The 26,623-nt window shown below is 52.3% G+C and overlaps 12 protein-coding genes across 12 annotated transcripts; 4 read left to right on the top strand and 8 right to left on the bottom strand.

The window, feature by feature from the left end:
- Positions 1 to 409: 409 nt before the first annotated feature.
- On the bottom strand, positions 410 to 2,172 carry Z519_06965 (uncharacterized protein; the record flags this gene model as incomplete). Its single annotated transcript, XM_016764702.1, has 2 exons — positions 410 to 1,888; positions 1,939 to 2,172. The coding sequence occupies 2 exons, from the start codon at positions 2,170 to 2,172 to the stop codon at positions 410 to 412; spliced, it is 1,713 nt and encodes a 570-aa protein (XP_016618652.1).
- Positions 2,173 to 2,619: 447 nt separating this feature from the next.
- Positions 2,620 to 3,765, top strand: Z519_06964 (uncharacterized protein; the record flags this gene model as incomplete). The annotated part of the gene is made up of 1 exon (XM_016764701.1): positions 2,620 to 3,765. One exon carries the CDS (start codon positions 2,620 to 2,622, stop codon positions 3,763 to 3,765), a length of 1,146 nt encoding a protein of 381 aa, XP_016618651.1.
- Positions 3,766 to 6,548: 2,783 nt separating this feature from the next.
- Z519_06963 (uncharacterized protein) lies at positions 6,549 to 9,073 on the top strand (the record flags this gene model as incomplete). The annotated part of the gene is made up of 3 exons (XM_016764700.1): positions 6,549 to 6,656; positions 6,731 to 7,315; positions 7,376 to 9,073. The coding sequence occupies 3 exons, from the start codon at positions 6,549 to 6,551 to the stop codon at positions 9,071 to 9,073; spliced, it is 2,391 nt and encodes a 796-aa protein (XP_016618650.1).
- A 537-nt stretch (positions 9,074 to 9,610) lies between these two features.
- On the bottom strand, positions 9,611 to 10,732 carry Z519_06962 (uncharacterized protein; the record flags this gene model as incomplete). Its single annotated transcript, XM_016764699.1, has 1 exon — positions 9,611 to 10,732. The coding sequence occupies one exon, from the start codon at positions 10,730 to 10,732 to the stop codon at positions 9,611 to 9,613; it is 1,122 nt and encodes a 373-aa protein (XP_016618649.1).
- Positions 10,733 to 11,121: 389 nt separating this feature from the next.
- Positions 11,122 to 11,966, bottom strand: Z519_06961 (uncharacterized protein; the record flags this gene model as incomplete). Its single annotated transcript, XM_016764698.1, has 3 exons — positions 11,122 to 11,338; positions 11,415 to 11,708; positions 11,758 to 11,966. The coding sequence occupies 3 exons, from the start codon at positions 11,964 to 11,966 to the stop codon at positions 11,122 to 11,124; spliced, it is 720 nt and encodes a 239-aa protein (XP_016618648.1).
- Positions 11,967 to 13,204: 1,238 nt separating this feature from the next.
- On the top strand, positions 13,205 to 15,252 carry Z519_06960 (uncharacterized protein; the record flags this gene model as incomplete). Its single annotated transcript, XM_016764697.1, has 4 exons — positions 13,205 to 14,024; positions 14,076 to 14,229; positions 14,278 to 14,698; positions 14,752 to 15,252. The coding sequence occupies 4 exons, from the start codon at positions 13,205 to 13,207 to the stop codon at positions 15,250 to 15,252; spliced, it is 1,896 nt and encodes a 631-aa protein (XP_016618647.1).
- A 582-nt stretch (positions 15,253 to 15,834) lies between these two features.
- On the bottom strand, positions 15,835 to 17,255 carry Z519_06959 (uncharacterized protein; the record flags this gene model as incomplete). The annotated part of the gene is made up of 6 exons (XM_016764696.1): positions 15,835 to 15,965; positions 16,015 to 16,274; positions 16,331 to 16,449; positions 16,503 to 16,780; positions 16,847 to 17,146; positions 17,207 to 17,255. The coding sequence occupies 6 exons, from the start codon at positions 17,253 to 17,255 to the stop codon at positions 15,835 to 15,837; spliced, it is 1,137 nt and encodes a 378-aa protein (XP_016618646.1).
- Positions 17,256 to 17,972: 717 nt separating this feature from the next.
- On the top strand, positions 17,973 to 19,073 carry Z519_06958 (uncharacterized protein; the record flags this gene model as incomplete). The annotated part of the gene is made up of 2 exons (XM_016764695.1): positions 17,973 to 18,177; positions 18,241 to 19,073. The coding sequence occupies 2 exons, from the start codon at positions 17,973 to 17,975 to the stop codon at positions 19,071 to 19,073; spliced, it is 1,038 nt and encodes a 345-aa protein (XP_016618645.1).
- Positions 19,074 to 19,722: 649 nt separating this feature from the next.
- On the bottom strand, positions 19,723 to 20,190 carry Z519_06957 (uncharacterized protein; the record flags this gene model as incomplete). The annotated part of the gene is made up of 2 exons (XM_016764694.1): positions 19,723 to 20,058; positions 20,110 to 20,190. The coding sequence occupies 2 exons, from the start codon at positions 20,188 to 20,190 to the stop codon at positions 19,723 to 19,725; spliced, it is 417 nt and encodes a 138-aa protein (XP_016618644.1).
- A 950-nt stretch (positions 20,191 to 21,140) lies between these two features.
- On the bottom strand, positions 21,141 to 21,839 carry Z519_06956 (uncharacterized protein; the record flags this gene model as incomplete). Its single annotated transcript, XM_016764693.1, has 1 exon — positions 21,141 to 21,839. One exon carries the CDS (start codon positions 21,837 to 21,839, stop codon positions 21,141 to 21,143), a length of 699 nt encoding a protein of 232 aa, XP_016618643.1.
- Positions 21,840 to 21,890: 51 nt separating this feature from the next.
- On the bottom strand, positions 21,891 to 22,481 carry Z519_06955 (uncharacterized protein; the record flags this gene model as incomplete). Its single annotated transcript, XM_016764692.1, has 1 exon — positions 21,891 to 22,481. One exon carries the CDS (start codon positions 22,479 to 22,481, stop codon positions 21,891 to 21,893), a length of 591 nt encoding a protein of 196 aa, XP_016618642.1.
- A 135-nt stretch (positions 22,482 to 22,616) lies between these two features.
- On the bottom strand, positions 22,617 to 22,940 carry Z519_06954 (uncharacterized protein; the record flags this gene model as incomplete). Its single annotated transcript, XM_016764691.1, has 1 exon — positions 22,617 to 22,940. One exon carries the CDS (start codon positions 22,938 to 22,940, stop codon positions 22,617 to 22,619), a length of 324 nt encoding a protein of 107 aa, XP_016618641.1.
- Between the last annotated feature and the right edge of the window lie 3,683 nt (positions 22,941 to 26,623).

Here is a 26,623-nt window from a genome sequence, read left to right as displayed (position 1 = left end):
CGATGTAAACGTATATGCTTGAATCTTGCTCGGTGAAGCTGGAGCCGAACAAATGTTTTGATTGCCGGAATCAAGAGCCTCGCCGATCATCACGCTAAGGTTGCGGGGAAAACTCCAGAATTCGAGCGGAGAAGCCAGTGAGTGCCGCCAGAGAAGCTGTAAAGAAGAGTAGAGACTTGGAGATTTGTAGTCGGAGGAGTAGAGACCGAAATCCATCCGTGGCCAGCATCGGGGTGAGCTAATCTGACTGGTAGATCAGGCTATCGTATGTCCTTCGTGATGCTTGATTTTGGATAATACCTCAGGCCTGAGACTCGCTTATCGGCTTCGGTGCAACAAAGCACGAGTTCCCACGGTAGAGTAGGGAGTCACACCGGATTGCTCGATGAATCCCTTGGAGCTGTCATAACTAGCCTCCACCCAACAACCCAGACTCCGGGAGTGTCGCGAGTGCCTTGCTAGTCCAGAGACTTGAGATTGCGCACGATAGCATGAGAATTGCATTGAAGATTGCCATGATGTAAAACGGTGCTGCCAAGGAGACTTTGTCGAATAGTAGACCCCCAATCTTCGTTAGAATCAGGATCGCAGCCCCTCCGTAAAGCGAATATACACCGGCGACAGAGCCCTTCAAGGCTGACAACGGCGCTTCCATGGTTGCAACTTGCGCGGCTGTCAGAAGAGGCTCCTCCTCGTCGAGGCAGTCTGCAGCTCGTTGGTCGCCCTGCGGACGGTTCGCTTCTTTCCGAAGTACACCTTTACTCAGCGTGCCCAGACTGCACACGATAGCGCCAATTTGGCTGATTCCGATAAGACAGACAGCGACAAATGCTGCAACCCGTTGCGGTGTGTTTCTGTCATCAGGATCAAATTCGTTGGCGAACAAGGGGTACCCGGTTATTCCCGCCATCGAGGCCACCAAGAGCGGGATTTCTTTTCTCGTGACTTTCGCTGCCCAGTAGCCAAATACAGGAGCAAAGACAAGGGCCACCAGTTCCGCGACGCCGGTCAATTCGGAAGCAACAACATAGGCACGAGGACAACTTCTCTTAATGTCTGGGAGACCAGTTGGATCATCGCTGGAGGCTGGATCCACACAAAGGCCGGATGAGAGAAACGTGGCATTGACAAGAAGAGGAATGAAAAGAGAAATGCCAACAGAAGATGCGCGGGCCACAAAACCCCCAAGGTACCCAATGCCAATTTCCGAACGTTTAAATCCTGCCATGACAGCAGTTTGAAAATTGGTCGACATTTGACTGAAATCGTCGGCGAAGCGGGACATGGCACCTTTGCCTTGAGCCAGGGTGGATCTCGAGAAGCTGGGTTCGGCATCACATTGGAGACGTCGAAGACCGAAGAAACACCAGATAGCCAGGAAAAAAGACACAGCTGCCACGATGTAAAAACTGTCTTTCAGAGCAGCTTTCTCACCGACTCCTGCATACTGAAACTTAGCCGGAAGGGGTAGAAAAAGGGTCAGGGCGATTAGGGCACCACAACCGGTGAACATGCCCACAAATCCGGCAACTCGACTCGTCGAACCAGTGATGTCAGAGTCAGCTGCTGTCAAATTCCCATTGTCTTTGCGGTGTGATGATCGTGACACGAATGTTGCGGGTGTGATGGTAACTTCTGACTCAACTGACGGGCTGGAAACGTGGCCATTGCCTCCAATAGCTTGCGTGACGCCCGCAGGCTGGTTCTCGGCAGGAAAGCCAGTAGAATGTGCTGCAACAGCAGGAAGAATCGCCGTGACCATGGTAGAAGCTGCGGCGCCCCCCATGCTAAAGAATAACCTCGCCAGCAGCAGCTCAGGATAGACATTCTTTGCTTGGACGAACAAAATCAATGCCAGACAAATGATCAGGTAGCCCGCAACACAAACCTGTTAAGTGTTAGTTTTGTGATTTGTGAAAGTGTCAAAGACGGCCTCACAAGACGCAAGCCCATTCGATCAGAGAGCAAGCCCCATAGTGGACAGGCTACCAATGCCACCAGCTCGTCGGCGAAACCCAGTGTCCCAACGGCATCACCGACGCCATCCTCCTTGCCGATGAGGTCCGTAATAACAAACGAGACTGAGGAATTGAGAAAGACTAGAAATGCGATGGAAAAGGGACAGATGCCAAGCAGGTACGTGGCAACTTGGAGTTTGGTGGCTGTGAACATTTTAGAAGCGGCCGGGAATATAACGAATGACGACTCCCCAAGATTACAGCTGGATGAAAGATAGCCCTCCCGATCCTTTTACATAGCTGAACCCTGTGTAGCAGCCCTGAGAGAATGTAAGCGACGTTGTAGAAGAGAGCAAGGAGACAATGTGGCTGTCATCAATTAGCGGGCTTGAAGTCCTTCCGCCGGGCTTGGCACTAACTGGCGAGCTTCTGAGCCGGCAAAACTGCGGCTGTTCCACACGCTGATTTCCTCCGCATTTTGCTGGGCGAATTTGTTTGCTTTCACCACCTGTCAAACAGTACAAACATTCCCGTGGTCTGCCATCTGCGATTGGACTCGGCGCATTCCATCTTTTATTCCATCTCGAGCAAACTCGCACCGACCTACAGCAGGCCGGCAGGCCCCAGCTCGGCAGCCTGGGGCTGCTTCGAAATCTACCTCATGGCAGACGCATCAGACTATCCCGACGACGTTCAATTCGCAGGCCTTGTTCAAGCAGCAACCGCAGCAGCCGGAGAACAGACTCGGGACCCGTCGTCGCTAGGAAAGCGCAAGCGAGACGACGATGTTGTTGAACACGATCCTAAACTAGATGAAGAGGGCGTTGGAGATGCGCCTGATCCTGCAGCTGCGTCAAACCCTCCGCACCTTCAGAGCTCTGCGTCTATCTTGTTCCGAGAACCGTCTTCAAAGAGTGGGAAACACAGCAGGCCGCCTCTGGGGAAAGTCTTTGCGTCTTTGGAGCTGGCTCCAGAGAACTTCTTACGGCTTCAAACTGATGCCAAGGCATATATGCTGGACGAGGCGCATCCTGAGCGAAGAGAGGTTGTGGCACCCAAGAAAAGTGCAGGTGGCTCAGATTTCGCCAAGCTGAACCTGTGGAATTGTGTTGAGGAGTTCCTCTCCGTCCACGGCTATGGGGAGAAGTATTTTGCACCTGGAGTAGGTGGTGGTATTCCCGGAGCGCCTCCAAGGACTATATTCTGGCCACAGGACAGCCAGACCATCACGAAGCTAATGATGCCGCTGATGAGGAAGATGGTTACCAATGAGCGCCAGCGGATCTATGCTGCCGCGACCAGAAAACAAAGTTCCGCCAAAGGATCGGGCGAGGAGCAGTCACCAGCACCTGTGAACAAGCCTATCGTGTCCGAGGGCAAAGTTCCTGAAACAATCTATCCAGACCAAGAGAATGAAGTACAACTACCCATACCAGTTCAACAAGATACCCCAAGCTTGCCGCCACATGTGTCACGGCCAACAACAACATTCAAGCAATCAATTGTTCTTTATGTCAACGTGGTGTCAAATACTGGCGGAGCGCTAAGACGAGTGATACCCCGGTTTACCTTGACAGCAGAAGTAGCCCCAAGCTTGTCAACTTTGCTTGCCGAGGTGGAGAAAAGGTACACCTGGCCGGTCCAAACGGGAGGTGGTCCTGGCACGCAAAGCCGTCCAGTTGTCAAGGTATGGCTCCCAGATGGCCTGGTAAAGGTGGAGGAAGACGGACAGTGGATGATTGCACTGTTGAGCGCTGGGGTTGTTGACTGGATGGACGGTGAGGTTCGAGTGCTCGTCGAAGTCTGATATCATGTGCAATCATAAGTGCTTGGCTGGCCTCTCGGCTGTCCGTTTCGGGAGGATGGGGCTGCCGACTTTGGCAGCTTTGCAACATCCCTGATCGGCGAGCTTCCTGAATCCAGAAAAACGATTCTAGGGCTGAACGACTCTTCGGGCTTTAAAGATGGCGCCACCTGAATCCCGAAGGCAGGGAAACCGACCAGGTGTCACGGCCTAATGCAAGCCTCGTTCCAGGCCTCATGGTTCTAGCAACACGGCAAGTTCCAAGAGCTCCCAAAATGTAAAACTGCAGGTGGCCTATCACTCGACTTGTCTAGGTACAGGCCATGGCCGATCGACACCTTTCTTCCCTCATTCTGCTTCACTTTAGGGCAAGACCTGCAGCTCGGCTTGACAGAAAATGCTCCGATAATGGGTGGCCAACGTTGACCGCTATCCTCGATGGCTGGGGTTGGCATGGCCCGGGGGAGCTATGGGGAGCTTCCCTTCCAATAGCAGAGGTTCCCGTTTATCTTGAGCCCATACAAGTATGTCGTGCTACGGCGACGCTTGAGTGCAATTCTCATTGATATTGAACATGCCAATCTTTGTTCCTTCTCAACCAGTCAACGCGTCCAGACCAGGGCCCAGAGTCGACGATCCAGCCGTATTGCTATCTCGGTACCTCAATCTTCTTACGTATGTACTGTCACCAGTGTCGATCTGACAACAGCGAAACCCGACAGCGCACCTGCTCCAATCTTTCTGTGGACTTTTTGACATAACATCATAAAAGACTACAGGTGCTACTCTCGATATGGGGCAAGCAACGTGTACTCCAAGGTAAGTGCTAGTACTGCAAGCAATTCCGTGGTCCGAAGTAGTGGGACCCAATTGATAAGTTCCGGGACATGGGAATGCGCTCTGGTGGCTCTGAAATTGTACCCTGTACCAAGTTAGGGCTCGGCAGACTCTGGGAGAGCCCGGCAACCTCGCCTATGTCGCACCACCCCCTCGTCCTGGGTCAAGTGCAAGGATCATGCAGCGAGCAGCCATCAGAGGAAGCACGAACTGGTGGCAGAGCAAGAACAGCCATTGGGGGAGCAGGGCTTTTTGTCCCAACTGTATTGCGTTATTCCGATTGTCATACTCTTCTGATACGTCCAATGTAATATCCAACTATCTTGGCCTGCCACACGGCGGTTTTGAATTGCTGCTTCAGCCCGGGGAAGCAGGCATTACTATAATTATGGGTTTTGACTTTCGTTGTAAATCCTCGGTATGCTCGGCTTTTTTTTAAGCCAATCCAACTGTCCGATCGGGCCTCAACACGCGAGGAGACGATACGCGTTTTTTTATCAGCCAGGACTCGGAAATGCTGTTAGAACCAACAAACACGAGGCGGCAAGCGACGGAAAGGGGGTCAGGACGAGTCGGGGGGCAGCTGAGCGCTGATCGTTGTCAGAGACGGGAGGGTCGGCCAGTGGCCAGGTGAGGTGGCAACTGTGTGCTCGTCGAGGTAAAGGGCTTAAACAGGAAGTGATGCGCTGGTTGCTTCTAGCGAGGCGAGAGACGAGAGACCTAAACTGGATTTCGTCAAAGGTCGGCGCATCGGCCTCTCTAGAAAGAGATTGAGCCCTTTTTGGGCGCCTTCTCTCTGGCTGGGGATCCGAGATAGGAAGCGAGAGGCCAGAGGGACAAAGAAGCGATGAGCGGTAAATGAGTTGTCAGCCAGGCATTGCAGTTTATCGCAGGTGTTTGCTAAGAAGGGATCCTTGTCGCAGGCTTGCAGCGTAGTGGGATGCACAGTTACCACCGTGAGCTTCGAGCCTCGGGGGCACTTGGGGGGACAATGGCTCCGGGGTCCATGGAACCAGTCCTTGAATTTGAGCTTTGGAAGCTTCCTGTTGGCCGGACTCTTCTGGCGAGACGCGCGAGGCCGGCGCCAGGCAGGTGTCGCGCTGGTTGGCCAGCAGGGAGCTTACAGGGAAGCAGCTGGTGGATACCTACGAGGTACCTTAGGTAGGCGCTTTTAACTAAAAGCATAGGCGGATCTGCACTGGACGGACTTTGAGCTCGGGACGATCGCGAGCCCCGATCCAAATGTGGAGGCCTTTTCACGTCAGAACGGCCCCCAACGAGACCCCAAGTCCTCCCCAGGCATAGCGTCTCCCTGAGCTCCGACAGGCACCGTCCCCTCAGTGGCTGGCTGCAGCGACAGTCGGACAAGCCCAAAAACTCCACCTTTCATCATCACTTCTGAGCTTCAATGGAAAAAAACCACCACCACTACAACCGCTACGTACTCGACCATTCTCACCTCCAGGTACGCTGCGAGCCTGGACTTTATCTTGCTGAAGCTCTCTACTTGTGCGACGACCGCATTAGTTTGTTTGCCAAAGGAGACTTTGTGTCTTGTCCATCCCGTGTCCTTTCCCTCCCTTGCTGTCCACCCCCGCCACGTCGCTCATTGCCTCTTACTGTCACACTCCCAGCTTCTGCACCCAAGCCTCATGCGCAATTGAACTCGATTCCCCTCTCCCTACCTGAGGTGGCCATTGAGTCGAGACTCGCCTTCACCGCCAAGCTGGGTTTTACGTGTTATTCTGCAGCAAAACCATCTACATACTCTGCCCTGCCCGGCTCCAACGTTGGACATCTCTTTCATCCAACCTTCCCCTTCCTCCTCCCTCCCCCTGTACATACCGCCCCTTGCGTCCCTATGTTTTCGGCAGGGATGAGATATACATACGATTTCCCGACGGCCTCATAGCTCTAATCTCTTTTCATTCGGTCCTGTCCCCCCGACCATGAGACGCATTCAGGGTCGCGTGACGCGCGACGACATTCGCTCAGCAGGGCTGAGGCGATGGGATGGGCGAGCTCGAATCACGACGGACTGGGTCAATCTGTTTCACGTATGTGCTCTCTCACTCAAAGCATGCCACTTTTGCCGTCGTCTGACGCGACACTCATGGTTCAAAATTATTAGGAGCCTGAGTTATGTTGGCCAACAGGAGACTGCCTTGTCTACTTGCGGGAACCGGGCCAGTCTAGTCGTGGACCTGCCTTTCGAGTCCATACCGCCTTCCTCAAAGTCAGAGGGTTTGAATTTCTCGCGGACCGCTGCGTGGTGAGGAACTCCATTCATGCGGCAGTGCAATGTGTCCTGCCGAATTGTTCAGGATGTGACCCTCAGGAGTCCGTTCAAGAACTGTACATCCCAGCGCCACACGGGGCAAGCCTGGAAGATATCTTCAACCATCACATTACAACTCGAAATTTCTTTGCATGGCTCTACAACCGACCGCTAGCTGGCCGGACACTAGGATCAGCTTTAGCGGCGCTAAAGAGGAGAATCGATGTCTATCGGCCCGATGACAGCTCCCAGAACAAAGTGGAAGTGCTGTCATATGCCGAGAATCAGAGGTACCTGGACTTTAGGGAATGTGTTGATCATGCTTTAGCGGCTCTCTCCTTAGCAGAGACTCTTCAGGTTGAGGATCTTTGGGTGGACGCGTTTGCCCATTGTGTGGGAATGAGTCACCGTGGCCTTCGATCCAGCATCGAATACGCCGTGAGTCAATATTCTTTTAGCAAACCCTTTTCCCCGACTATCAAAACTGACCAAGCTTAGGTGTTGAGTGCCAAATCCAAGACACTCATCAATCGAGCCAGGCTCGAGATGGATATTCGACTTGACAGAGTCAACAAATCCATTGTGACCTTCTTTGAAAACGACGTCTCGGGAAGTTTTCTCGGCCTGCCCCAGCCAGCAAGAGAGCACCTCAACAAATTCCGATCCTTCCTCAAATCATTTTACCTTGACCGCTACGGCTCGTGGCCTCCTGATGATTTCGAAGAAGAGATCGTTCAACAAACTATTTACTCAACTATGTTCTCTGATTTCCGCAACCTCTACCAGCACCTTGTGGATCCCGAGTCGACAGTGGATATGGTAGAGAATGACATCACCAAGACTGGTGGGGTGTGTACTCTGCAAAACATCCAGGCTTTTGACAAGAAGCACTCTTATGAGCCACTTGCCCAGCCGCTGCCTCTATTACCGGAGCCCCTGGAGTCGAGCTGGGGCCAACGTCCCAAACTTCAGCGAAGAATGTCTTGGAATCCGCTCCAAAAGCGTAAGGCTCTCAAGGAAACACGAAAAGCGCATGACAAACGCGCCCTGATTGACGCCTCAAATCGAGATCTATTGGTCATGGACTGCCCTCTAGTCCGAAAGTTCTCTGAGTTTGAGGAGATGACCGTTGACGACGATCTTGAAGGACTCTCTGCCATTGAAGGCCGCAAAGTGAGATGGATCCTGGTTTATGCCGTCCTCCAAACTTTCCATTCAATCGCCCAACCTCCAAAGGAAGTACGCAACACTTCCAACCTAACATATTCTCTTTGCTGTCAACCTCCGAAGCAGAAGCCGTGGCAGGAATCGCCATTACCCCAAGTCCGGACTCTGAATAAGCAATCTCAGCTGGCTCCTGACAATGGCTATTCACATACCAATGTGTCGTCTTCGTCGCTAGGTGAGACATTGACAAGGGGGAGATCGGCGAAGATTCGTCGGCGCACACTTCCTGCGAATCTACCAGGATCCTCTTTGATGGCTTCCTTGTCCATCAGAACACCACCAGCATCCCGCTCTGCCTCACTCCGAAGACTGATATCCCGAGGAGGTCAGACCAGCAGGGATGAGATGCCTTCCAAGCGCCCTTCATTCTGCGAGATCTACGTTGAAGGCTATGGAAATGGCCTGAATGAAGTTGCCCGTGATGCCTCCGACTCTCCTCCGGCGGAGCTTACCGCCGAACCTGAGACCACAGAGAATGCAATTAAAGAGGACAAACAAGAACCTCAAGAGCTTCCGGGTGACATCGTCCATGAAATGGCCGCCAATGACACCGAGGACTTGCCTCCCCTACCGGTATCTGAGGTTTCAGCTACAACGCCACCAAGCATGTCTCGCGAGTCGTCCAGTTCGTCCATCAGCAGTGCCTCCTCAAATACTAACGAGGACAACGACATTGCCGTGGCTATACCGGCGAACAACGCGGCATGCACCCTGGCGGAGAAACTGAAATCTACCAGCATCACTAAACAGCGGAGCGGTATCCAAGCAGAACTGAGTGCAACGACGATCAGACACCGACCCCAATCGCTCGTTCTTCGAAGTACAGCTTCTCACGTCAAGATCGTCGACAGTGACCGGTACGATCCAGATCTTGAACTGCCATACGTCCACTTCAACACCCAGACCTGGGACATGATATTGACACAGAGACCAATGACTGCGCCCAGCCCGACCGCAGTCGCTGCATGAATTTGCGGAAAAGGCCATCAATAGGGAAAGGACTCAACTCCCTCACACTGCCCCTACTAAAACTAAACAACGAACGCCGTCGACATCCGCACCCGCGTGGTGAGCCTCACTTAATGATACGACCAACAAGAGCAAGGGGAGGATTATATGCGGGATTCTGACAGCGGAGGGTGTTATAATGACACGAATCTCATTTCCCTAAACAAAGAAACATGACCTTGGCGCCCAGCAGGTGGTGAGGTGGAGTCTATTTAATACGATATCGGCGTTCTTTGTGTTTCGATACCCTTTGGGCGAGAGTGGTAATCGTGAGGTAGGGCACACTCTCGAGCCATACGATATATCATATGCATTCTGGATAGCTAGCGGGTAGACCAGCGTGCATGTGCTTGTGCACGTAGCGGAATATCTTGTCATTAAAAATTTCAAACATTCTTGGTTTTTGTTTCTCTTCTCTTTTCAAGAGAAGGGGCACACAGGCCCTTTGCTCGGTCTGGCGCCGTCTCTCGGGTCGACTGATTCTGTAGCTACTGTAGTTCACCCAGCCTCTCCCCTCCTCGCTCGCCAGGCGTCATCCAAATCCGCTTGTCCGACCTGGTATCCCCAATGCAGACAAGTCTGATGCATGACGGGACTGACCTTCCTTTCTTGTTTGTCATCTTCGTCGACGACGTCATCATCACCCCCGTCGTCAAAAACACTGTGCACGCCCATCTCGACGTACTTCTTCAGGAGCATCGTTTTCCACCGGCCCTTGGGCCCGACACACCTTAGCCACCGCGCGACCTGGCGCTCGTCCTCGCCGTTATTGAGGCGTCGCCCGAGCCAGAAGCGGACGTACCACTCGAACCAACCACGGGGGTCGTGGCGGAAATTGATCCACCCGGCCTGCTCCCACTGCGCGAGCGTCTGGCCACAAGCCTTGCCGTGGCGGTTCAGCTCGGCGTTGTATTGGGGAGAGGTGATGTATTTCTCCGGAGGCTGCAGCTCGGCGAGCCAGGAACTAGGGAGTGTGCGTAGGTGGTCGTCTATGAGGGTCAAGGATAGCGTGCGGCTGCGCCACGGGGAGAAGAAGGTTCCCCCAAAGGCGCCTTCCAGGAGGATGGAGAGCGGGGACTTGTTTGGGCGGAAGTGTGGGTGCGAAGGGAAGTGGTATGCTTGGGTTTCTGGATCTAGTGTTGGCGGAGGGGCGGAAGGGGTCCATGAGTTGTAGTACTCCAGAAGTGAGGGCAGGTCGGTGGGTAGAGACGGTGAGACGGGCTGTGAGATTGAAGTAGTCTCGGGTTGGGTTGTTTGATGACGAGGGAGCTGGGGCCTGCGGGTGCTTCTGTCCCTTATTCTCCTCCTCGATGAGCTGCCACTGACTGGTATGTCTATAACCATTTCCACATCACGCTCTGATCCGCTGTACGAGGAAGATGCAAGGGTCTTCACGGCGGCGATCCGAGCAGATGTCCTCGAGGGCATCTTCAGGGCTGTGCCGGGTCGGACGGACCGTGGCCTCCGCCGCTCCTTGGGGGACTCCTTTCTTCCCTGTATGCCACCCCGGCCAGCCGCTCTTGCATCGGAGGTAGTGATCAGATTGAGTTCCTCGAGCAGTTTTTGTTTCTGTTGCACGTTCGCGAGACGCTGGGCCTCGGAATCGATGCCAGGGCCCATCACCGTGATGTGTGTGAGGGAGCCCCCCCCCCCCCCCCCCCAAAAATACGAAGCCTCAATCGCGAGCGGGCTGCGGCTTGGGAGCAGTCGGATCGGGGGGGAGGGGGGAGTGTCTTTTAAAGCCAAATGTCGGTTTTGTAGGGAGGATAACGAAAATACTTGCTGACTGCATTGTGGCGCGTGTCCGACCTGGCTGGGACGCGTTCACCGTTGACATTGGCGATGACGTCACTGGTCTCGAATCATCCCACACCATGTTACTCGTCCTCGTTGTATCTCAACATCTCTGTTCTGCAACCTCTCTGGTTGTATTGAATTGTATTGTGTATAACTCACCGGCATATCACGATCTAGAGCTCTATTTGAAAGCAGCCTTGTATGCGAACCATCTATCGAAACATCTGATTCCAAGCTTCCCAATGGTTTTTAGCAGCGGGCTGGCGAGCAAGGCCCCATCTCTGCAGTTCTTTCGTATCGTCGCCCAACGGCGCATCTGTTTCGCGCCAGAGTTCGAAGTCGATGATGCTACATTTCTTGGTTTCTCGCTCCCATAGAATATTTCGCAGCCCGCAGTCCACGGGCTCTATGCCTTGGGCGTGAATCCACCTGTCGAGTGTCAGCCGGATTGGAATTGCAAAGTAGGCCCAAGGTTGGCCTTGGTTCCGAGGGCGAAACGACGTACTTGAGCGCAACAAGGAACTTCTGTGTGATCTCATCCCTCTCCTCAGTCGGCATGCCCCAATAGTACATGTTAAATAGTGAATCGCCTGGCATCTTGGTCATGACAAGGAACGTGAGGTAGCCTCCCGGCAGTGGTCCTTGAGCAGGTTGGACTGCCTTTTTGAAATTCACCAACACCGGTGTGAATGCACTATGTGTATGTCGGAGCTTTTCCAAAGCCTTGAGTTCATGTGCTGTAGTGGTACTAGGGCCGACTTCTGGGCTGTTGCTGGGTCGCCGTTCTCCTCCCGGTATTCTCAATGCCTGAAGTCAGCCTTAACATGTCGGCCGGAGTGGAGGCGTACTGAATCTTGATCTTCATGACATATTCGTCCAGCGACGAAGAGTCTCCTTCTCGGCGCCGGCAAGTAAGAACTATCCGCGCTTCTGCGGGCGTGCCATCGTGACAAGACCGATAAGTAGCCAGAGGTTTCAAAAGCTCATAGGCATTCCCGTCGGCGAAATCAACAATTTTGTCGAGGTATCCCGGTAATATCGGAGCAGCTTCTTCCATATTGAGTACTCGGTCGTCTAAAACAAATTCTAAATTCTCCAGGTCGAGTTCGCTTGTGGGCCAAAATCAGCAGCGAGAGAGTAGTTAGTGATAGAAGACTGGCTGGAACACCAAATCAACGGAACAGCGTCCACAGAACAAAGAGAGCGTTGGCACGAAAACTGAAGCTGGGGAACCAGGTCGTTTCGCCAGCTTGTTCCGGCTGCGAAACAGAGATTATCTGGGATGTCGAAGTCGAGGTGGTGGATGGATCCTGGATATATCAGTCACTAAACATTTTCTACTTGGCCAGAGCTTATTGATCCCGTCATCCGGGGAATCGGGGATTCACCGAAAAGCCCACACCACTGACCCTTTGCACAGATTAGTAAAATTGCCTAGATGCTCGTAAAGACGGGGGAGTAGACGAGAGGCTCGGGCTTGTGGCCACGAATGGGGCAACAGGGGAGCACACTATTGTTGGTTCGTTGGCGCAATGCTTTGGAATCGTATTAGACGGAATATGCTCCTCAAGCACCTCGTTTTACTGTTCTGGGCGAAATGGGAAGATTGTACAGGTTCGGCAACGGGGGGCATCCATGGTGGCACCAGGCTGCCACTGCGGCGGCCAAGGGAGAAGCTGGGACCCCAAGTGGAAGAAACAACAACAAACCCGTCGTCTCCATAATTTCCACAGTCTCGATAATTTCTGGAGCTCCCAAGACTCCTCAACTGATGTTTTAGGCCCGCTGTAGTGCTTGGGGCTGGTAGTGCTGGTGCCAATGGTGGCTGGTGGAAGATCACTACTCCAACTGCTCCGTACCTGCATGAAATCATACCGAGTATCCCAAATGAGTGCAGCCCTTTCAGCCCATGCTCGATCCGGTCGTCCTCCACCGCATCTTGACGTCTGTGGTTTCGTTTCTCCCTCTTCGTGCACTGACCTGAGCGTTCAAGGCCATCAGGGTGATCCCCCAGAGACGAGACCAGACCGCCAGACCACCAGACCAGCATGATCCGCTCGCTTGATCATCGTCACATCTAGTTCGCCGCAGTCTCGTTTCGTTTCTAGCTCCAGTTGCCAACAAACAGCAGCGTTACCCTTGCAGCCGATGTCATTCAAAATACCGCTCCAACCCGCCGCTTCTCCCTGCTCCATCGATCAAGCCTCCCTTCGATCAAATCCACGGGTGCAAGACGCTCAGAGCAATCGACCTCACCGACTCCATTGACGCCCGTTGGTTGACCCCGAGTCGGACATGATTGCCACCTCTTCCCTCAGCGCAGAAAAACCCGGCTCGCCCTCCCGCCCCGTCGTGGCCCACGATGCCTCCGACCGTCCATCCTCGACGGCACAGACTGCTGTGCCAGAGCCCAAAGAACTGCCCGTAACCTATTCGACCGACGCCCTTCTACGCGAACCCCTCGAAGAAAACGAATTGCGTCAAGTCAATGGCGGTCGCCGCACCGAACAAGAACTGCCTCGACTACAAGCAAATGCGCAAATGGAGAACGGTGACAGTTTGGAGCCCATCCTTGAAGACGATCCGGCTTCCTTCAACCTCATCTCTCCCGCGCCCCCAGACCAAGGCGACATCTTCTCGTTAGAAACCCAGACACAAGCACTGTTCTCGAGGGGACATCTACAAGTCATCTTTGCCGATCCCGGCTACCTCTTCAAATTCACATCCTTCCTCGGAATGTATAGACCCCAGTCGGTGCCCATCCTAGTGCACTATCTCGATTCTCTCAAATCCCTTCGGGCCATCAATTATGCCAATGCCATCTGCGAGGGTCTGGACCCTGTAGAAGGATATGATTTCACGCAAAGGCCGGTCAAGCCGACCATCAACACGGCATTGGAAGAGAGGGCGCACAAGGCTTTCGAAATCCTGGCGATGGAGGAACTGCCTGCCTTCATCACACATCAGTACATCCAAGTCGTAAGCAACAGCATCACTGCCAGAATAACGGGGTCGCTCTCGCCGCAACTTCGGGAAGCCTCGGACGGCTTGGCCGAAGTGTTTTGTTTGACGGATCCCTCCAGACACGACAACCCAATTGTCTTTGCTTCGGAAGGTACGCCTCCTCCAGGATATGGAACGATAGGAGTGCATTGCTGACGGGAAGCAGAATTCAATCGGACCACCCAGTACGGCATGTCATATGTTGTCGGGCGCAATTGCAGGTTTCTGCAAGGGCCTATGACAAACCCGCACAGCCTGCGGAGGATTCGAGAAGCTCTCAAAGCAGGCCGGCAGCATCAAGAAGTCCTGCTCAACTAGTATGTGTAAACACCACACAGTTTCTTGACGTGTCTGACAAGTGGCAGTCGACGAGACGGCTCTCCGTTTGTGAATTTGTTCATGATGGCGCCACTTTCTGACAGTAGAGGCGTCATCCGATACCACATCGGTGCGCAAGTCGACGTGAGCGGCCTGGTCAAAGACTGCTCCGAAATGGAATCCCTACGGAAATTGTTGGATCTGCGTGCTCGGGGTGAGGATCCTCCGCTGCCCGAGAAGCCTAATCCCGAGAAGAACGACGAGTTGCGAGAATTGAGCGAGATGCTCAACCAGGGCGAGTTGAATACCATCAAACGTCACGGCGGAAAGATGCATCGTGAGATCGTTGAAGAAGACATCGAAAGTGTCTCTTCTCACCACCAACCTCGACTGTTGCTGAAGGACCCGGACACTATGGTGCCATCAATTGCAAGCATCAACGGTAGATTAAGTGGCATATATCAACACGTAAGTCCCTTCTGAAGGCTGCGAACATGCTCACATTTTGACGAATCCTCCAGTATCTTCTCGTACGACCATACCCCTCTTTGCGGATCCTGTTTGCCAGTCCGTCACAGAGACTGCCCGGTATCCTTCAATCGCCCTTCTTGAACAAGATCGGCGGTTCAAATCGAGTCCGTGAGGAATTGACGACGGCGTTCGCTGAAGGACGAGGCGTGACTGCCAAAGTTCGCTGGGTCACCAAAGGCGATGACCAAGGCAAGAATAAGTGGATTCACTGCACTCCGTTACTGGGCCAGTCAGGCCAGATTGGGGTGTGGATGGTGGTGGTGGTCGATGATGAGAAGAACAACGAAAGATGGCCTTCTGCAGCGGGACGGCTCCCACCTCAAGTGGCTACACCAGAGAGGAGCTGGACCCCAGCTCCAAGCAGCGCATATCAGGTCGTAGGATCCAGCCAAAATGCTGTTGGCGACATGAACGGCGGGCATTCGGATTGGAATGGTGGAGGAAGTCTAGGCAGTGCCAGTGGCAGTGCGACCAGCCTCAGGATCGGATGAAATGGAGGCATTGAACTTTCTTGGATGTTGTTAATCTTACCTTTGTTTTTTGCGCATCTGCTGGTACAATGACTATGTAAGATGGTGAAGGGGCGATATGGTTACACTTGGACATGTTGGTGGCCCCAAAGGGGTGGAGTTCAGGGGGCCTGTACTGACAGCTTGTGGTAATATTGGGTGACCATCTCACACCACCAAGCTCAGATATCATTAATGACGTCGACGTTTGCTGAATTGGATGCTAGATATGCCAAGCTTGAAGCTTCTCGCAGTCTGCTATATCAGTCGCGGGATAGATATCGCCTCCTCCCAGAACACCTTCACCTGTGCATAAAACGCCTTTTCAGACCAGACGAACTGTCTGAGGACCTCAACCAAATCAGGCCAAGAAGCAGTCAGATAGCCATATCCTTGCGAATGTTCCTCCCGCACAAGCCCGACATAGCCCGATCGCACGGGCCCGACAGGAGCGAACGCGCCTCCGATATACAATATCTAAGCCAGCAAGTCGCGATGGCCGTCCCATACCGACTCGTCTTGTCGCTGCTGTAACTTCTGAAGGAGTTGCGCAGAGATCCAAGGCTAGAGTGCAATGTCCAAGTCAGCCTCATGCAGCTGCTCTACTGCGAGGTACTCACTGGCATCACGGACAACCGCCAAATCTTGCAGCAGAGCATTGACGCGGCCAAATATGCCGCCCATCGACAGCATTCCTGAACGAATGGCAGCGTCGGGAGGCCAACTAGTTTGGACTGGACCCACGCCTGCTATTGTCCACATGCATCATGGAGATTGTGTCCTCGGGCGCAAAGAACGAAGACTCTCGACAACACTGCATCGCATGTATGTCCCTGGGGACTTCCAGGAACCCCTCGGGGAACAGCTGTGCCTTTTTCTGGAATCCGGGCGATAAAACAAAGATGTCGGAAGGAAAGATATCCCTCTCCCACCGCAACTCGTTGAAGGTGTTATGAGTCACTATACGTTCCGAGGCAGTCAAGACGTGTGAGTACAAGTCCTGCCTATTCATTTCATCAGCACCAAGGCTGGCAGAAATGAGGAAACAAGTCGCTCTCACCAGAAGATCGCTCGCTTGATACCATCGGTCAAGTATATCTGCAAAATCTTCGAGGATTCGAGCAGACGCTGGATGGCTTTCAGATGAATTTCAACTTGGGATCGCATTCCGAGGCGTGTCTGGTCGTACGAGGTCAGTGTCCCTCAGTGGAAACAGCAGCAGGCTCCCACACCTCGATGCCTGCAAGGAGCAGAATAGCACCCATTGTCGAGATGGTAGTGGTGGGATCAGACATGCTAATTCTCTCGCGTATGATCTTGATCGTCTCGGTTTGGTAGTGGAGGTATTCCTGGTCGAGAACATTTCTTGTCGCGGCGAAAGTTGTCGTGAGCAGGACTGCGTTCAGCAGGGCCGGGTCATCTACACCTGTCCGGAACACCGAACGGAAATTCTGAAGAGCAACATCATCCCCCAGGCTGGAGACTGGCTCAAGAGCTTGCTTCGCTTCGTCTACAGCGTGGTCGTATGAGGAGCAATGTAACAAACTCCTAGTGTGAGTACATGAAAGTTACCTACCGGATCTGAGCAACGATCTCAACCTCGACAGACTCGCTCCACCGTCCTCCGAGGAACTCTGAAATAACCCGAGGGTCGGAAGGGCGGAAGAAGCTCGTACTTCGGTTTGCGTCGCCCTCTCTACAGTACTCGAGCTACTTGGATCGAAAGTAGTGGGACGGAAATGCTCGCTCCGGGTCCTTTCATTCCTTCGTTTGCTCTGAAGAGCCTGCTTGACGGCATGTGACCTGATTGATCTCCTCAACTCGCGACCCTTGGATTCTTCAGGGTCTTGAATAGTAACGAATCGAAAGGACTGATCTATGGATGTGTCAGCGGAGGAAATAAGGGGGAGTTGTTGGCGAAGGAACCATCACTCACCAGCATTCTGACCAGGCCTATTCCTTGAGCCTGAATCACTTCGCTCCATGATTGTTTACCAGCGATTGGCTTTACCCAGGACCACTTAAGCCATAGCGCACGGCAAGAAACATACCCCTTTAAATGGAAAGAAGTTGAGGTTTTTCCTAACCCGCGTATAATGTGTCAGCAGAGCGGATTCGACGTCATCGATACTGCCGAGGCGCCCAGGTAGGGACAAGTTGCTAAGCACGAGTAATTGGCCCAACCGAAAAAAAAACCTGCTGCTTGCCAAATGCATGATCCAACCTTTGGGGCAAAACCGCACATGTTCACCAGTGAAACGACAATATTCCAAGAACAACCAAACCAAACGAGCAAGGATTACTACTATCACAGCAGCCAATCAAAGAAGAACCATGAGGGTGTATACTATGTACGCGATATTTGCTGACTACAAAGAGCCTGAGGACGAGACTAACTACCTATTGATACGCCCTGCTTCGCCTGGAGGCAATTTTACGGGCAGGTTGTTCATCAGTTGTGGGAAACTGGGCGAGACAGGGACTAATGCCGCCGGGTAACCGGTGGTAAGCATGAATAACGACGACAAGGATGGGAAGACTCTGTGCAATCTTGGATTCTATTTGGTCGGGACAACTGGCTCCCCCGATTTCAGCATCCACTGTGACAGTCAACTACCGTCCGACTATCAGCAAACATATCTACATCTCCCTCTCAATCTCAAGTTGATACGCCTCGCACGTACAAGACAGATCACATTGCCATGGCCGGATCCCGCCTATTCAAACCCATGAAGATCGGCAATATCGAAATCAAGCATCGTATTGTGATGCCTGGTGTTAGCCGGATGCGGACCACCGACGATCATGTGCCGACGGACATGATGCTGGAATACTATTCCCAAAGAGCTGCTGTGCCCGGTACCCTCATCATCACAGAGGCCAACCTCCTGTCTCCTGAGCATAGCGGTTATACAAACGCGCCCGGGATCTGGAGGCCCGGACAGGTTGCCGCCTAGAGGAAAATCACAGACGAGATACACCACAAAGGCAGCTTCATGTTTCTCCAAGTTATGGGCATGGGCCGCATGGCTGATCCTTCCGAAGCTAAGAAGGAGGGTTTTACTATCGTTGGAGCCAGTGCCATTCCATGGATGGAAGGCGCTGCTGTCCCCAAGGCCATGACCGTCGAAGACATCAAGCGAACAGTCCACCAGTTCGGTCAAGCGGCGAAGAACGCCGTCGAAGCAGGATTTGATGGCATCGAGCTGCTAGCCGGCAACGCAATGCTCGTCGAACAGTTCCTCCAGGATGTCACAAACCACCGGGATGATGAATATGGCGGCAGCATCGAAAACAGATCTCGGTTCGCGGTCGAGGTCCTCCAAGCCATGGTGGACGCTGTCGGCTCTGAACGAGTCTCCATCCGCCTCAGCCCCTGGAGCAAGTACCTCAACATGGGCATAGAAGACCCGATCCTGCAATACTCTGACTTGGTCAGAAAAGCTAACCAACTGGACCTCGCCTACCTGCATGTGATCGAGTCGCGCATTGAAGGGGGTGACGACGTCGTCAGCTCGGACAAACTCGACTTTGCCTATCGGCTGTGGAACGGCTTCGTGCTTGTCGCCGGTGGATACAGTGGTGATTTGGCGCGCAAGCTGGTGGACAAAGAGTACCCAGACCGGGATTTTGCCGTCTGCTTTGGACGCCATTTCATTGCGAATCCGGACTTGGTGTTCAGGATCAAGGAAAATTTACCCTTGAATGCGTATGATAGGAATTACTTCTACACGCTCAAGGATCTGAAGGGGTATATTGATTATCCCTTCAGTGAGGGGTACTTGGCAACAGTAAAGGCATAAACGTTTTTGGTGCAGTTAGACAATGGTAAATTTCGTAATAGACGGCCACATATTTCAAAATGGTTGTCTACAACCGACTTTGTTGGGACTTGCAATCTGGCCTGAGAAGGTCAATTACTTTTTATGCCACACCCTCCCTAAGCTATCATTTAGCGCTGAAAGTGTATATCCTTCCTAAGCAAGGCCCCCTCAGTATTCACAAGAGATGGCTGTCCGTGCGACTTTAGACCTCCAATAATCTCACACGCCACTTGCTTGTGGAGGGTCTCACATTCTCAATAGAGCAGATCCATTCCTAGGCTTCGGCAACTTTCGATGCCATCAGGGACATTAGTTGGCTTTTTGCTTTGCTGTTGGAGATCCCCATTCTTCACAGCCCCCGGTCTCCGCGAGTTCCCGCGGCAAGGAATGAAAATGGCTGGGCTGAATGGCCCTTCAGTCGCACTGTCCCTAGGAAATCCCTTGCGCTTGCTGCTCAGGATCTTGGATTATCGCATTACGGAGACTGCAAGTTATTGGCTTTTGAATCCCTCCCCATTTCACTCATCCCGAGTCGAAAGGTTTATTAGCGGGCTTTTCAGGCTTTCATGGGTCTTGTTGCAGACAGCTATACATGCTACGACACAACTGGGAACTGGGAATGTAGAGACTAAGTGTGGCCTTGTCTCAGCAACTGCTTTGCCTGCCGCTCATACTCAGCCATGGCGAGAAGCATGATAGTGGGACCAACACTGATCCGAGCGACTCCTATGCCCGCCAGCTCAGAGACAATCAACCCGCCGGAGGGCCACTGCAAAGAGACATTCAAATGACCGCCAAACGCCGTGACAAGCTTCTCCACTTCCGCTCGACTGACACCTCCTGGCTTGCCGCCTCCCCACACAAATACGGTCGTGGCCCCGGCGGCCATGTTTTGTTCCAGCGTCAAGTCATCGTCGCTCGTGCCGGCCGCGAGGGCAACCGCATAGGAGGCGGTCGCCAGGGCCTAGCAGGATGACAGGGGCGCAAGGGCCCTGGCGGAGACGACATCGTACACGTTGGCCAGGATGAGCGGACTGCCCGGGCGATGGAGGCGGCGGAAGGCTGTTGCCAATTCGCTGATGTCTTTTGAAGCCATTTGTTCTTTTTTTGTCTTTTCTTGTTTTAATGAACAAAAGGTTCTTCCAGTCAGAGGAGGACACTCTGAGAAAGCTCTCTGCTTGGCCGCCCGTCTGTCCGTCTATTTGTGTGTCGACCGTGCAATTAGCGAAACCCAGTTAGCAACACTTATTTATATTTCTTCTCAAGACAGTTTGAATATGAGTACATTAGTAGTAGTTTGTCGCAAAACAATGAATCAGCATTTCAACCATGCCCACTACGCTCTCAAAGCAGCGAGGCTCCCCCGCCCTATACGACTCGACGAGTATGAAGTATGTAGCTGGACCCGCGAGCTAAGAGTTAAATTGCGCCTTTCCCGATCGAGAGAAGTCTTACTTCTCATCCGGCAGGATCTCAAAGTGGGCATACTCGACCCACTTCGTCACCCATGTGTACTTGTAGTATGATCATACTGTAGGTGCTATGCTCCTCCAACAGCACCACCAGCAGCTACAGAGTCGGCGCTTTCCCAGACAGGTAGGGTGGCTCGGGTGGGTAGATAGAAAGCTGCTTGCATAAGCAAGACAAGTCCACCTGATTCGGACGACAGTTTGTGAATGGCTGGAGCCTATGTACGAGGTAGACATTTAACCTTCCTCTGTACTCCCGAAAGAGTAACTTGGACTCGCAGTTATGTACGTATGTGTGATTCCCTTGGTTATGGCCTATGGTGGAACTATTCAACAACTCGGTAGGTGTTAATGTAAGATCCTTGTCAACAGACGCTCATTTACAAACTAATTTTCCAATGCCCAGCGAGCCAGCAAACAAGCATACATGCATGCGTACATCGACCGCTGCTCACCAGACCCTGCTTATACTGAAACCCACACCAGAGCCGTGTAACCAATGCCTTTCCCGAACGGCTTTCGACCGAATAAAGTGCCGCGAGAACGCGCCATCCGAAGAAAACACCACAAAAGAAACCTATATCTGTTGCTCCAGGGTTTTCGGATTTCCCCCTTTCTCCCCGATATATGCAATTGTGACTGACGAGGTGACTGTGTAGTTTCCTGACTCAGGGTTGTGCAAAGCTTGACCGAGCACGCAATCTGGCGCCGTAGTAATAAAGGCAAACATGCCGAAAATGCCCAGGACGCTGATGGAGGCCAAGACCGTGACGCCATTGTCAACGCCTAGGTTGACAAACAGCGGCCGGGCGAAGAGGATGCTCCCGGCCGCGAAGGAGGATCGCGACAGGTCGTTGGCAGCGAACAGGGACGCGGCATATCGAAGATATGAGAGGGGAACATAGACAAAGATGCTCTGCAAGATGAAGAAGGTGCCGAAGACGAAGAGGACGATTCCAAGGATGGGCACCGTCCAGTGGACGTCTGGGCGGGCGGTCCAAGCGAAGATGAAGAGCCCGATTGGGAAGGAAAATGAGCCGAAAATGCCGGGGACGAGTCGGTGTTCTTGTTCGCGTAGACCGTTTTTCTTGTTGTCGGGGATCATATACCACCGTAGGTAGGCGAAGTACGCGAGGAGGCCCAACGTTGCGCCAATCTGACAGGGTACAAACGCCAATCCCGTTTCTCCAAGGTTGAACTCGTACATCACCGGGAAGACCAAGGGGAAGACCTCGAAGAATGTAAAGTACGTGGCATAAAAGAGCGCAGTGTACATGTTGGCGAAGACGACGGCTGGGTTCCTTGATCACGATCTCAACTGGTTTGATCAAGGCGTGGACTGCGATGATGCGAGCTGTAAGATTTCTCTAATCGATTTCTCTTTGAGCCTGGAACATTGGAGAGCCGGTGAGTTCCTCAATCGCTGTGCACGTAGTAGGAGAATGTTGGCAGCCGAAGTTTCGGGCAGGAAGAGGAAGAGGATGATGACTACGGGTGCAGCCATCCAGACCATCTCCCAAAGACCCCATTGCCAGTTTTCGGCGCTGACGGCAAAGCCGCTTAGGACAGGCCCCAACGCAGGTCCTGCCCACGCGGCCCAGCACCACCATCCCAAGGCATAGGGGAAATACATAATAGAGTAAACATGTCCAAATGAGGCACCAGCATTTGCGACTGCTGGACTGCCAAAGAAACCTTGCAAGAACCGAAGGACCAATAAGGCTGCGAAACTGTTCGTTGCTGCCGTTGGAATTGAGACGATGAAGAAGAGAATGAAAGTAATGATATAGATCGAGTTTCGACCGATGATGGGGATTTCCGTCAAGGGCGCAAATAGCAGTGGTCCGATACCATAAGCCAGCACATACAACGATAGGGGGAGACTGGCTGCGGTGTGTCTGACTCCGAATTGCTCCATGACGCCTTCTAGCTAGCCGCGTATATGGCGGAACCAATGTAGACGACCCCATGTGTAGAGGCAAAGGAGAAAGATGACGAAGGAACTTTTTCTGGTGCTCCAGTTCATCGGATTGTCTTGGTCGTCAGTCGTGTACTAGTCCACAAGGATGATGCCGTCATTTGTCTGCCGGAGAGCGATGGACAGAGATTTTGTTCTTTCTATCTCAAGTCGCTGTTCGATGTCGAAGCGTTCATAGCTGTACGGGAGGCTCTCAGCCCTGCTTGGGATTTGTGAGAGAGCAGTATCTTTCTCGAATTCGATGTCAGTTGCGTTGCCAATCTTTCCTTTCTCGAGGAGGAGTTGATATTGTGGGGGAAATTGGAAGTCTGGTTTGTCTCCCGGGTATTGGAATAGGCGGTTACCAGAGATCCACCTCATCAGCTGTCCAAAGACCGCTTCGCGCATGAGGTCAGACATTTTGATGTTGTTGACGACTGGTCGTAACTCCCAAGCCTATCGGAGGCTTGCAGATTTGATGCCTGCCCTTGTTAGTTGAGTTCCTAGTTGTAAACCGGTTGGGGATGAAGATCAGTTTCCTTGATGCCGCTGGACGACTTCTATCCGGGCTTTTCGAAGTATTTATACGGGTTGTCTCGCCAACACCTACGCCCATAGCTGTCGACGGCATCATGAGACCAATCTCGCAGAAGCTTCCACTTGAGGACAATGGGCCTGACTGTTTGTCCATCCTGTCGGTTGATTATTCAGATGATATCCATTGACGGAGTGAAACGGATGGCTCTGATTGTCTGCGTTGAAGAACGACAGGTCACCGCCCTGAGAAGCCGAGTGGAAGGGATTGAAAATCCGTCGAGGCACACACCATTTCGAAGCTATCCAAAGCTGCAGCTTTCAAATTCCCTCATTTGTCCTTGGAATCCACAACATTACGCTGAGTAGATTGTAAATCGTGAATGATTTGCGGATGCGGTTGCTCACGAATGCGGCTTCTGGGCTGCAGGAGAGTGCTACGTCATCAGCGCCTCCTCCTTAGAGTGTGTAGAAGCTCTGGTAGTGTGGTTTAACGCCGAAATTCGCATCTTTCACGGTTGAAACATAGAGGAAAGGCTTGTGGCCGTGTGGCGTGGAGTGCATCTGGTTCCACATTTCATCATCTTGCCTAATTCGGGCGAATTTCGATACCCTTTTCGGCAAAATCTTTGATGGACTGGGGCCTGGGGCTGAATAGTTGAGCGGCCCTGTATGCAATAATACTACTGAGTAACTAAGAGATAAGGAGCATTTCGTTAAGCAAATAGCGATTCAACACTAGTTAACAGCCCCAACATGTGCAAAATCAGTGGGAATGTCCCTGTGGAAAAGGAAACTTTTTGCTCGTTCTGCTTGACAGGTCTTATGCTCAAGGAAGTTGACAAGTTCCAGCACCCCAGCGATGATTATATGGGCAAGGAGTGCCTCTCGACAGGACGGCTCCACGGCACAGATTGAGGTTTTGTTGTCTGGGTTATATTGAAAATATCATACCAAGACTGAGTGGTATCCAATTGGCCATGACGAGAGCCTTGAATCGTACGTTTACGGAACCTGGGGGGTGCCCGTGGAGGCGGTTCATAGAATTCGTTCCACAATCCTCGACCTTTTGCAAGACGCTGATGAGAAACAGCGGCAAAGTCAGGGCTTGAGAAAAAAAAAAAAAATGGAATCTAGGTAGGAGGTGAGCTTAAGGGAGCGGCGAGGCGGTGTCTCGCGGAGCTGGGTGTTGGAATTTCATCGAACGCCATCATAACACTGGGAATGGGGTCTTTTACTGTGTATTCTGGAGCTCTTCCTCTTGGCGAGGCTCTACCCTCAGAGGGTAGATTTCCCGATCACGCGAAGCACTGCAGAACTCTCCACACAACAGGTAGTCAAGTTATCACGCCTTCACGCATCCCGTCGTGGCTCACCTCAACACCACCTGAATGTCTCCCCACCTCGCCCCGGCGCATTAGGTCCCCTATCTTTAATTCTTTCCCGGCTCCTTCAATCTACCTCATGAACTGAATCTTCCCCTACCATAGTCTGCCTTCTCTGTCTCGGAATTCATATCAACAATTGGACCTTAACAATCGAGTCTTCCCTATAGAAGGTTGCGCAACGATAGTATAGTGATTGAAATACTCGCTACTTGATCTTCCGCCCTGGATGAATGGATCTTCTATACGAGGTATCAAAGGTTAGATTATGAACGAAGCTGACCATGCAGTATCTATACTTGGAGGAGATTCGAAAGGGGAGTGTAAATAGCTGGGAGAACGCCCGGTGCTCTGGGACTGGAACACACCCGACACACCTCGACCAGCTTCACACCACAGCACCAGAGCATATCACGTGGCCACATCGGGTAACTTTCCGTGCTCTGCGCTCCCGCTGTTCGTGATTTTTGATTAACTCGCAACACCACCATCTTCTCATCCCATAACAATGCACCACGACTCCGTTCTTTCGCTAATTACGCAATCCAACACATCACCACGAAAGCTGCCCCGGCTCAGAATTGCCAGAACCGCAAGCCTCCGGATGCATTAACAGAGTCTCCAATCTGTCTCCCGACAAAGTTTGTCTCGTCAACTGCTCAGTTGGCTCAACAACCCGTCATGATTCCACGGTTAAGCTGCAGAAGTTTCGAAACGACCTTCCCAGAGTGTCTCGAGTCTCTTTCACCTCCGTAGACAGTTGGACAGTTGTAGCCTAGACTCATTAGAAAAGGAAAATCCTAAGCCGGCCGGCTGCTCCCTATGACCACAGAAGACAGCACCGTCCATCATCCACATGTTTCGCGACCTTCCTGATCCCCTTGACAGGGCCGTCAGTTCTCTCAGCTGGCTTTGATGAGCTTTCTCCGAAAGTTCAAAAACAAATCCTCATCCTAACTGTTTCGACCTTCTTCTCCAAGCTTTCGTTATGACAACCTAGGAAAACTCGTTCGGTTGTTGGCTATGTGACCGTGACCAATGTTCGCTTCTGGTGTAGGGTTGCCCTCTCGTCGATTCTTGTTTGCGTGCTGCAGGTGAGACATTTGATGGGGAGGGCAACTCGCGGCTGGAAAATCCCGCAGGTTACCGCCTCATACGCTTTATTCGGTACATCGGCGGCCCTTAGGTCTTGCAAAGTAATGCAGCAGTTCGTCTTTACTCAGTATGCAGACGGAATGAACAGGTCATCGGGGGTGAAAGGTACGGGAACCAAACGTCGTTAAGAGCGAATGAGAACCCCAATGAGTGCGCCTAAAATTGGGGATATGCATACAACAATTCTCCGGCTTCTCTTGTAGCTGATTCCCTACTTGTCCTTTCTTGTAGCCACATCTACAGCGTCATAAGTAGAAAATGGGGGGGTCTTGAAACTATACACATCCGTACTGCGATGTTGAGAGCCGTCGAATTTGGTGGGAAATTTCCCTGCAACTTGCCTTGGTCTGTGATAGCTAGCGATGCTTGTGGCTATTTTGCCACCCTCTCCGGGTTTTCTTCCACCTTTTCCTGTATCGATTGGTGCGAAATATTCAGATCGGGTGGATAGATGGATATACAGGAAGCAGGAATCGTAGCCTCGTATGTGTAAGATCGTCTGCAGCCATTCTAGTTAAAGGTGAGTCTTCTGGCAATCTATCTATTACGCCGGATAGGGTTGCCGTTGGTTGGTTTGTTAGAAAGGCATGCCCAACATTTTGTTTTCGTGGCCACATCTGAGTCCTCTGGGGGTATAGATAGTCTACCTCGTACCTCTTGCTCTTGTAGATAAACAATCCACAAGTTCAATCCTCTCAATCTCTGATAGGTTTGATTCGCAGTGTTCCGTTCCGCAGTCGCTCCTGCTATCAACCCTACCAGAGCGGCGACGACGAGGGTATTCCCCAGAGGAAAGTGTTAGCCTCGTCTACAGAGAGAATTACGGAAGTAATGAGGTGTTCGTGGCCTGTTAGAGCTAAGGTCAGAATGTTGATTGATTGACTAAGGAAGGAGGACATCTACCTGGCGATGATGACTAATGCTGGCGAAATTGTCCCGGTGACTGGCTAACCTAGCTTCTAGGGTTGCGGACTCGATATACCTTCGTGAGCTATGTGTGCTAATCTTATTGCTCAATTGCTCAATATC

The sequence above is a fragment of the Cladophialophora bantiana genome (assembly GCF_000835475.1).
Source record: "Cladophialophora bantiana CBS 173.52 unplaced genomic scaffold supercont1.10, whole genome shotgun sequence".
NCBI lineage: Eukaryota > Fungi > Ascomycota > Eurotiomycetes > Chaetothyriales > Herpotrichiellaceae > Cladophialophora > Cladophialophora bantiana.
Note: the sequence above shows the minus strand (reverse complement) of the source record. Positions and strands in the feature narration are given on the sequence as shown.